Below are 11,235 nucleotides of genomic sequence, written 5' to 3'. Positions count from 1 at the left end.
AATGAATCCTATACTGTAAGGTGAGTTCTTAAAATGGTAGATTTCTCTTCATCTTCCTGTTTTTCCTCTTGAACCTCCACTGAGAGATAAGGTGCTTGTTAGACATCCTACATTGGGTTACCAAGTCTCACGTTGTCACTATGCCTGTCTGTGTCTCTCTGTCTTGCTCGGTTTCCCATCTCTGTCTGTCTGTCTCCTGTCTATTTCTCTCCATCTCTCTGTCTACACAAACACACACTTTTTAATTAAAGGCCTACAAATAGGGACCAAATTGCTGCGGCAAGCACAAACAAGTCAAACACTGACACCTCTAATCGATAGTCCTGCCTTAAATCTCAGGCTACTTGCAATCCACCTGATGAAAAGTTTCCTATTTCATCTAATCTGAATGTGAAGTTACTCTGGGTATGGGATCCTGCTGGTAAAGTAGAAACTTCAGATACATTTGTACCAGTTCTTGAATTCTGATATCCATATAGGTGATTATAATAATTTTGTCTGTTATTTACTCTCTTATTTGAAAAATAGAGCTTAAAGAGTTTTTGTGTGTTTGTATATTTGACACACAATGTCACACTATTTTCAGGTATACAACATAATGATCCAACTTCTCTGTACTTTTTTTTTTTTTTTAAGATTTTATTTATTTATTTGATAGAGATAGAGACAGCCAGCGAGAGAGGGAACACAAGCAGGGGGAGTGGGAGAGGAAGAAGCAGGCTCATAGCAGAGGAGCCTGATGTGGGGCTCGATCCCACAACGCTGGGATCACGCCCTGAGCCAAAGGCAGACGCTTAACCACTGTGCCACCCAGGCGCCCCCAACTTCTCTGTACTTTATGCTCTGCTCACCACAAGTGCAGCCACCATCTGTCACCAAACAACGCTGTGACAATACATCGACTGTATTTCCAATGCAGGGCCTTCATTCCCATGGCTTATTCATTCCATGCCTGGAAGCCTGAACCTCCCACTCCCCTTCACCCATGAAAATTACAGCTTAGATGTAGCTTAAGCCACATTGTCTAGACACGGGATGCATTTTGTCTAAGCTTTGCTGAGATCAGGGATCCTGGCTTCTCTCATTGTGGAGCTGGTTTCCTAGTCTTCCCTCAAAGAATAATTAATAACGATCATGAACGCAACACTAAGTTGGATAAATAAAAAACATTAATTCTGCCTTGCTTTTCATTGTACAGAATCCCAACTCTTCTTGACATCGAGCTGGCAACATCCTTTCCTCTGGTGTCAGTTCTGTTCTTCCTGTCTCAGGCCGTAGGTCTTAAATAAGAGCCATACACTTGACGGAGATGTTTTCTCTTACAAGGGCATTGACTGAATTCATGAGTATGAGGAGTGGAAGATGAAGGGACAGATATTATCTCTAACAAAGCCAAATTAGAAAATATCTAGCTCTTGAGGATAGAAGGATATATGTTAGAAAACTGCCAGTGGATTTTGTTTGGGAGAACAGGTATGAATTTTATGTTCTTAGAGCCTCATAAAGGATAGCCTAGTGTAAGAGAAGTATGCAACCAGCAGTGTACAAGGCTTGGTATTTTCTGAATCAAATGGAAGAATACAGGGATCATGTTATAGAGTTGAGTTTCTCAAACTTTACTGAGGGAATTCCCTTTATAAGGGGGTGGTGGTTGTAGTGAGACACCAGTCCCAATACCAGTGATGAAACCTTCCTCAAAGATCTAGCTTTGAAACCGAGAAGTCTCTACAACACAAAGAGAATTTATTCTCCTTCTCATTCCCCCCTCTCTATTGATAAATAGACAGATAGATAGATAGATAGATAGATAGATGCATAAGATAACAATTTTGTATGATTCATTGTAATTTTTTGTGAAGTTCTCAACTATCAGACACTTTATTATGGACTTCACCATTATTATATTATTTAATGCTTATTTCTTAGCTGGTATTACTACTACCAAGTTACATATGAGGACCCCAGGGAATTATTCATCTGTACTGTTGATTTTTGAAGTGTACATTACTATCAACAATTAAATTCTTGGTTCTTTAAATTTCCCCATGAACTCGGAAGAGAAAATAGAATTCCAAATGGCCCCCAATTGCTGCCCCTTGTGTACACTCCTTGCTGAACCGCCTAGCTGTGAGTGGGTGAGACCTGAGACTGCGATGGGATATCACCTTTGATGCACTCTGTCACATCACACGTTGTCACAGCAAACTGGACACAGATTCTCTTACTGGCTTTAAAAAGTAAGCCGCCATGTTATCAGATGGCCAGGTGGCTGGGACCTGAGGGTGGGCTCTAAAGCTGGGAGGGATGATCCCTGGTAACAGCCACCAAGAAAGACAGACACCTCAGTCCTAAAGCCGCAAGGAAATGAATTCTGCCAACAATCTCCATTGGCTTGGAAGAGAAATTCAAGCCTCAGATGAGATTCCAGACTCAGCTGACATCTTGATTTCAATCTTGAGCAGAACACCCAGCTCACCTGACTCAGACACCGTAAAAATGGAATTTGCATTGTTTTATGCTGCTAAGTTTGTGGTCATTTGTGATACATAAGCAGAAGTTAATACAATGGATTTCTATGACTTTCTTCTACATATATCTGTGGGTGCCTCTATTTGTAGCATGTGTTTCTGTGTGGGCAAGAGAGAGAGAGAGAGAGAGGAAGAGAGAAAATGTTGATGAAATCATTCTATCATCTTTACCAAATAAGTTTTGTTACAAGTAAAGTTGAGTTTAACTCTAGAAATATCTACCATGGATGATGCAGTTGCCACATGAAAATGGGTGTCCAGTTTTCAATTACATACTGGGTGCTCTCTCTACTCCCACAGGGACAGACACAAAAGGCGTGGAAAATGACAAACGTGAGCCTGGTCACAATGTTCTTCCTTATGGGGCTTCCCTGTGCACCAGCACTGGACATCCCCCTCTTGGGACTCTTCTTGGTGATTTACGTACTCACCGTGGTGGGGAACCTCCTCATCCTGCTGGTGATCACGGTGGATTCCCACCTCCACACCCCCATGTACTACTTCCTGACCAACCTGTCCTTCATTGACATGTGGTTCTCCACGGTCACCGTGCCCAAAATGCTGATGACCTTGGCGTCCCCAGGAGGCAGGGCGATCTCCTTTCACAGCTGTGTGGCCCAGCTCTACTCCTTCCACTTCCTGGGGAGCACCGAGTGTTTCCTCTACACAGTCATGTCCTATGACCACTACCTGGCCATCAGTCACCCGCTCAGGTACACCAGCATGATGAGTGGGAGGACGTGTGCCCTCCTGGCCACCAGCACGTGGCTCAGTGGCTCTCTGCACTCTGCTGTCCAGACCACACTGACATTCCGTTTGCCCTACTGTGGGCCCATCCAGATCCAGCATTACTTCTGTGATGCCCCTCCCATCCTCAAGCTGGCCTGTGCGGACACCTCCGTGAACAAGATGGTGATCTTTGTCAACATCGGGGTCGTGGCCTCGGGCTGCTTTCTCTTGATAGTGCTGTCCTATGTGTCCATCGTCTGGTCCATCCTGAAGATCCGCACCTCAGAGGGGAGACACAGAGCCTTTCAGACCTGCGCCTCCCACTGCATTGTGGTCCTTTGTTTCTTTGTTCCCTGTGTTTTCATTTACCTGAGGCCAGGCTCCCGGGATGCTGTGGATGGGGTCGTGGCAGTTTTCTACACGGTGCTGACGCCCCTTCTAAACCCGGTGGTGTATACCCTGAGGAACAAGGAAGTGAAGAGAGCTCTGTGGAAGCTTATAGAAACAGTGACATAGTCCCCAAGCAAATTAACATTAGAAAGTAGATATGCCCAATTTTCTAAAAATATGGTAATATAATTTAGGCATCAACATGCAACATATTACATGTGTAGTCTCAGTGTTCAATATTGTCCACAATGACCCACTCAGGAATATTTGTTTCACAAATTTCCTGAAGAATTTTTAAAAATCAGAATTAAATTTTATTGATGATGAGCTTGCTTAAATTTTGGTCTATCAAATTTTTCTCTGTGAAAATTTTTTTTATCTTTTGTTCCATTTTATTGACCTACAGTTGACATATACCATTGTTTTGCCATCTTAAAAATTACATATTCTCCTTGGAACTCAGACACAAGGGTTGTTTTATTCATATACCTAAGTTTATAATATATTTTTTTTCATTTTTGCTTAAGACTTATGTACACAACTTGGGAATTACACTCTTGGGCATAGTGTCCAAGGACAGCAGCAAATATCAGAGTCACTAACTCATGGTTACGGCAGTGTGGCTACCTTCTCAGTCTGTTAGTGGCTCTGTGTGTATGTGCTGTGTGTGTGTCCGAGTGTGACCACCCCCCGTCCGGGCACATCATGACCACGTTAAATGCTCCCACATTGAAAGGTTTTTTTTTTTTTTAAGATTTTATTTATCTATTTGAGAGACACAGAGAAAGAGACAGAGAACAAGTTGGGGAAGGAGGAGAAGAGGGAATGGGAGAAGCAGGCTCCCTGTTGAGCAGGACCCAGATGTGGGGCTTGATCCCGGGACCCTGGGATCATGACCTGAGCCAAAGGCAGACACTCAACTGACTGAGCCAGCCAGGCACCCCTGAAAGAGTTCTAAGCTCTGAGCAGCTCCTTAACTCTCCAGGTGGCTCTGCCAGGACAGGCTGTGGAGCTGACATGCTCCTCTCAGGAACCGCCAACGATCGCCCCCTTGCCAGGGTCCTGCAGTTTCCCGGGCTGGGTGAGGTGGATCGGGAGGAAGGTAAGGACAGAAACCACTAGTCTCCATCACATACTCTGACTTTGAATTCCTGGGCTACCTGACCCAATATTCACAGTTAGCACTGAACCATTCATCACTGCATTCTTTTACCACAGCTGGTGGCGGCTGGTCATCTGCCCAGGGAGCTCCTGCTCCCACCGTCTTAGGGTCTTGGAAATTCAGCTGCACCAAACTCCAACCTGCTCTGTGACAGGAACACCCCACATTGCAGGCTGGGGCCAATGATGTTTCCTATGTAGAGGAGAAAAATGAAAATATCTCTAAGTAACCTGTTCATGGGATTTCAACATTTCTTTTAAAATCAGAAAGAAAAAAAAAACCTAGAGAGGACAAAGCACCCTGAAAATACCTGTTTAATAGCTACATACATGGCCCGTACTTGTGGGCATCCACATATAATAGATGAAATGCTATACTTGCATCCAAACAAAAATAAATATTGGCTCAAATAACTTTGGAAATTTTATGGTCTTTACCTCAATTTTTCATCTCAAAAATCACCCTCTCTCAAACTACTGTTATGAGGATTAAATGAATGTATAGAAGTGGTTTGAGTGATACTGATTCATAATAAATTCTTTTTTTAAGATTTTACTTATTCATTCAAGAGAGTGTGTGTGAGAGAGAGAGCACGAGTGGAGTGGGAAGGGGCAGAGGGAAAGGGAGAAGGAGGCTCCCTGCTGAGCCAGAAGCCCAACATGTGGCTCCATCCTAAGACCCTGAGATCATGACCCTAGCCAAAAACAAATGTTTGACTGAACCACCCAGGCACCCCAGTAAATTCTCAATTAAAGATCTAAAGTTCAAACCTGGGGCCACCAGTCAGATAGCCTGGTTCTCAGAATCATTCTCTTCACAAATTATGTCAATGATTCCCAGCCATTAAAATAGTATATTTGAAGATGCATGAATGTTGCCATTATTATTACTATTATCATTATTATTATATAAATTACTCCAGCTAATTATGGACAATGCAATCATTCTGATTCATTAACTATTTTGATAAATTTGCTGCCCTCATATTTATTAGTTTTCAAGGAATTTAACTATAAGAAAATACCTGAAATGTTAAAATTATAATGAATTAAGTTATTCTAGAATTATTCAGCTATGAAACAGAAACATTATTGAGCTTGGGATATGCTAGACACTTCATAAGTTAATCATTACAAGAACCTTATAATTATTACAATAGCCCTATAATAAGTTCTCTATTATAAAAATTGAGAAAACAAAGACAGATTAGAAACTTGATAAAGTCCCACGCTAGTAGGAATATGGTCAAGGTTTAATTTCAGGCTATTTGGCACAAAAGCTCATGGTGAAAATTCTACTGTATGTTACGATCACTAATTTCAGGAACTTTCCATTTTGGGGGAAGAAGAGCAATACCAATGAGCAACAGCAATTACTGGCATAATGAAACACCGATTTTTGAATAGTTATGTGTATTTTATAACTAAATGTGGGATTTTGATAGAAACTACATTTTCCCCCATAGACTATGAAAAGAGCATGATCTGCTCTACCTCCAGCTAAGTGAGATTGCAAATGTGTCATCCCGCAGTCTCATCCCACTGGTTCCTTATGTGTTCCCCATGAAGCGGCGGGTTCCTCTGGGAAAAATACTGTCAGAGCCCCATAGTCTCCACCTACATCAATCCTGTCTGATTTCTTCAGGATATTCTTCCTACTAAGATGCTTTCTATTCCCAAATATTTACTTTTCAGGGACCCGACTTCCGATCCACACTGAGTCCTAAACAGATGGCACCTCGTTCTCTCCATATGTTCCTACCTTCTTTTCAAGTCCCTGATAACTTGAGTTCTTTGTTCTTTCCATTTGGAGGTAAACCTATCACAACAAGTTCCTATGTCTACACCAAAACCTTTTTTCCTTCTTCTTCTTCAATATTTGTCTCTCTGTGGTATGACCGGCCCAACAAAAGTAGCCCTGAAACTTGGAAGTTCTTCCCATAGTCTTTGTTCACACATTTCTTCTTCATGCAATTGGAAAAGTGGTAAGAGAAGAAATAGAGCAAAAGAATGGAGGTAGGATGACATGAAGAAATTCCAGAAAATAAAGAAGAATGTTGGATAATTTTGATACTTCAGTAGTGAATCCTTTACATTATGAAATAATAATTGGGACAACCTCATTTTGTAAATACTTCATTGTGTTGTTGATATGCTCCAAGAGTTATTAGTACTGTTTTCAAAAAGGGAAAGTAAAAAAAGAATAAAATACTGGAGAATTGATGTTTGCATTGCACATGGGAACCGATGAAATCTCAGCAAATGTCTCATCGCATTGTGCCACATTTTGATGTATTCTCCTGAGTTTCTCCCCAAAATAGCAGCTCTGGAGGATCGAACTTGTCCCCTGCGGCTCGTTATTCATGGTGCCATTCCACTGTTAGCCTGAATTCTGAAAATATTGTTTGATGATAGCATAATGTATCTGATTGATTCCTTGAAGCTCTATTTTCTGAGTTCACTAGTGGTCGAAAACTGTCTATATGATAGAAGTAGTAGCTGAATTATAAGAAGTAATTACCTAATATAGAAAAAATCAGGCTCAAATCACGAATGACTTATGACCTCAGTGCTGATACTTATTCATTCACTCATGCTTTCTCAAATAATTAATCAATGCAATAATTCCTTCAACAATTTAAATTAGGGGACTCCTATACGGTGTCGGTGCTCCAGAACTCCAGAGTCCAGTGGGGAACACATAAGTAGACAAATGAATCTTACAGTGTCCTAATGTATATATGAAATGCTACAGTAAACAACATAACATCTAACACAGATTAGGTAGTAGAGTGAATTATCACCTAAAAATAAAAAAAATAGCATACGCAGATAACAAAGACTTACTTCAACTACATAACCCATAATAATTAGATATATAGAGTATGAATAATACAAAGGTGATTTCAGTCTACATGTTTTGGCGTCTGCTCCAAATTCACAGAGCTTCTGTTTCCCAGGCCAAATCATAATGCATGTTGAATCTTTTAGTTCTAACAAGAAGAAAATTTGGACACAAAGGTCTAAACTAAGGTATTTTGCATTTCTTTTTATTGTCTGAAAATCTCTGTATCCAGACCATGCATACATGTTGACTAGGACCTGCCCCCACCCAACCACAGGAGGGCCAGAAGAAGGTATAATCCTACCATGTCCCGGAGATAGAGATGAGGAAGCATTAGGTGGACCGCACTAACTAAGCCTGACTCAGGTCTAACTCAAATGTTTGCAGTGTGACCCGATTTTTCTCACTGTGGGTAAAATTAAGACAAAAACATATCTCCTCCTCTTTGGTAGAATGGGGGGACATTTTCAAAATGGGTATTAGGGTCATATCCTTCTTCAAAGTCATCACCATCAAACTATTTTCAGGGACCTTATTCTCATGTTTGGATACCCATACTAGCAAAGTGACCAGGGGACGTATATATTAGATCAAAAGAGACATTGGCAAAACCCTACGGATTCGGTATCACTCTATTCCTCCAGTTCACCCCCAGTCAGCAGGGGCCATGTTGAATTTTGAAAATATTGAAATTTATGCAGCAAGTGTCAGGGGGTCAAATGCCCTAATGCTAGCACTTCAGATCATTAGATAGAAGCAGAAGGCAAGGGCTCTCATGGAGTGAGCTGTGAGTGGGAGACTTTCTAGTTAGTCCTCCTCCAAAGGCCACCTGCTGGCTGCATATTGACACGTGTGACCATGTGATATGAGAGTATTTGAAATCAGTAATGAAGTGTGACAAACCATTCACAGGTGGACCACACTCTAAAATCAACACAGAAGAGCAAGGTCGCAATGGGCAGTCTGCTGTGTGTTAATCACCCGTCACTGTCCCAGGCCAATTTGCCCTGTGACCTCAGCTCTCTGATGGGTCCAAGAAAAGCCCTGATATTCAATGTGTCCCAATTTGCCTTGTTTTAAGAAGGCAAGGGACAGCTTCCAAGCTCTTTACTTGTTGGAGATGAAACCAGAAGTCACGATCATGACTTTTTAAGCTCGAGAACTGAACATTATTTTTTATGATACAATAGTTATTCAGATTTACTTACAGGTTTGATTTTTTTAACTTTCTATTCCTTCCTATATTTCAAATGCCTATTTCAGGATGAGTTTTATTATTGTGTTGTATATTTTTAAGTTACTTGATACGGTTGTAGTAGTGGTAGAAACTTCCTATTTTTTAATGTCTCTAAATGTCATTATTGCACACTCATACTTGGTAATTACTCAGCATTCAATCATATTTATTTTTTTAATGGAACGTGGTGGATACAGAATGTTACATGAGTTTCAAGTGTACAACATAGTGGTCAGACAAGTCTACACGTTATGCTCTGCCCGCCACAAGCATAGCTTCCATCTGTCACCACACAAGGCTGCTACGAGATCACTGACTGTATTTCCTATGCGGTGCCTTTCCTCCCTGTGACTCACTCCTTCCATACCTGGAAGCCTGGACCTCCTGCTCCCCTTCACCCACTTCGCCCCTCCCCCAGCCCCCCCCTCTGGCAGCTGCCAGTTTGTTCTCTGCCTTTAGTGGCGTACAATTCTTGATTGACAGTTATCTCCTCACATTCTTTACACTTTATTTCCATATTGGTTGATTTGTATCATTGCTGAGGCTCGATAAGCTGTTAAAATATTATTTCACTGAAGAATTACTTATAGCAATTTTCACAAGTCATATATTTTGAAGATATTTTGCTAATTCATAAGAATTATGGGTTTTAATATCTTCCTGTTAAATTGATTTTTTTTTATTTATAAAATGCCCTTTATACTCAGCCACAAAACAAATGAAATCTTGCATTCGTGACAACTGGATGGACCTAGAGTGTATTGTGCTAAGTGACAGAAGTCACAGAATGACAAATAGCATATGATTTCACTTCCATGTGGACAGACAAACCAAACAAACAATAAAACAGAAACAGGCTCTGGAAGCAGCAAATCGCTCAAGTAGAGAACTACTAGTGTTGCCAGAGGGGAGGGAGTGGGAGGATGAGCAAAGCAGGTGAAAGAAATAAGGAGCTAAAGGCCTCTAGCTATCAAGTAGTATGTCACTGGATTCAAAGCACAGCAAATACGTAATTTTGTATAGTGACCGATGGTGACTACACGTAACTTAGTGAACATTTTCTAATGCAGATCGTTGTCAAATCACTATAACTAATATAATATTGTACGTCAACTAGACTTCAATAAATTTTATAAAAAATATATCCTTCACGCTTCTTACTTCCTACCTTAAAGTTCACTTTATTTGATATTAATATAGACTTGGGTTTTTTCCTGCTGTTTTTGTGGTGTATATTTTCCACTGTTACTTTTCATTTTTTAATATCCATTTTTTGTATTTAATGAAGTTTCTTATAAACTAGATAATTAAGAATTTTCAAGTCAGTCTCTAACATTTTTATTTTATTTAAGGTGGTTACTGTATCTGTAATTGCTGGTATAGATTTAAGTTGAACATTTTGCTATTGTTTCAATTTGTGCTTAAATTCTTTTTTCTTTATTCCCATAATTTTTCTGTCTTCCTTGTATTAATCAAAGTATTTAGTGTATTAAACAAGTTTTCATTTTCTTATTTACTTTTTTGTTTTTACCTGTTTTCATTATTCTTTACCTTTTTATGATATTCAATATAATTTTTAATATTATAATTTACTTATGTTAACACTTTTACCACATCCTAAATAATCTAAGACCCTTACAATCATTTAACTCCATGTAACATCTTATATATTTTTATGTTTTGTCATATATTTAATTTCTAACTATGTTGTAAACCTCTTAGGACATTATTATTGGTGCTTTATTATTGAATTGATTTTTATTATTACATGTGCTTAAAATAGTTAATAGTGTTTTTTATTTACCTATATTTTCCCTTTCCAGTGCTAATTATTCCTTCTTGTACTTTGATCTGGGATCATTTTATTCAATTTTGGAATTTTCTTTAGTAATTTTTATGGCGCAGGGATATATTTTACACAGTTCATACTTTTCAGAGGGAGGTTAAGTCTGACAGCTACTTTGTCATGGCTGTGTAGAAATAACGGGTTCTCTTTTTGTTTTTAACTTGAAATTTGACTTTTCTCCTTGCCTGCTTTGAAAAAGCAGCTTTATAAAGATATAATTTGCATATGCTGAAATGTATCCATTTTAGGCGCCCAGTTTGATGCTTTAACAAACGCTGGTTACTTCCACAATCGAGATAAAAACCTTTCCCATCACCACAATGGAATCCCTATGTCCCCTCTGCTGTTCTTCACCAGCCAGAGACCCAGACTCATCTGCTTTCTCTCTCTGTAGATGACATCTGCTTTTTTGGAGTTTCCAACAATGGAATCATACAGTACATACGCTCTTGTGACTGGCTTCTTTCACTCATCCTTCTTTTTCTCCCTCATCTGCGTA

General features: G+C 39.8%; 1 protein-coding gene across 1 annotated transcript; it reads left to right on the top strand.

Annotated features, from left to right (window-relative positions):
- Nucleotides 1–2,852: 2,852 nt before the first annotated feature.
- On the top strand, nt 2,853–3,773 carry LOC113249920 (olfactory receptor 10G9). The gene has a single exon (XM_026491364.4). It carries the CDS (start codon nt 2,853–2,855, stop codon nt 3,771–3,773), a length of 921 nt encoding a protein of 306 aa, XP_026347149.3.
- Nucleotides 3,774–11,235: the final 7,462 nt, after the last annotated feature.

Source organism: Ursus arctos, unplaced genomic scaffold (assembly GCF_023065955.2).
Source record: "Ursus arctos isolate Adak ecotype North America unplaced genomic scaffold, UrsArc2.0 scaffold_22, whole genome shotgun sequence".
NCBI lineage: Eukaryota > Metazoa > Chordata > Mammalia > Carnivora > Ursidae > Ursus > Ursus arctos.
This window is presented reverse-complemented; position numbering and strand designations above follow the sequence as displayed.

Bases quoted from the DNA above. Each gene is read 5' to 3' on its own strand.
- LOC113249920 (XM_026491364.4), top strand. From the start codon at position 2,853: ATGACAAACGTGAGCCTGGTCACAATGTTCTTCCTTATGGGGCTTCCC.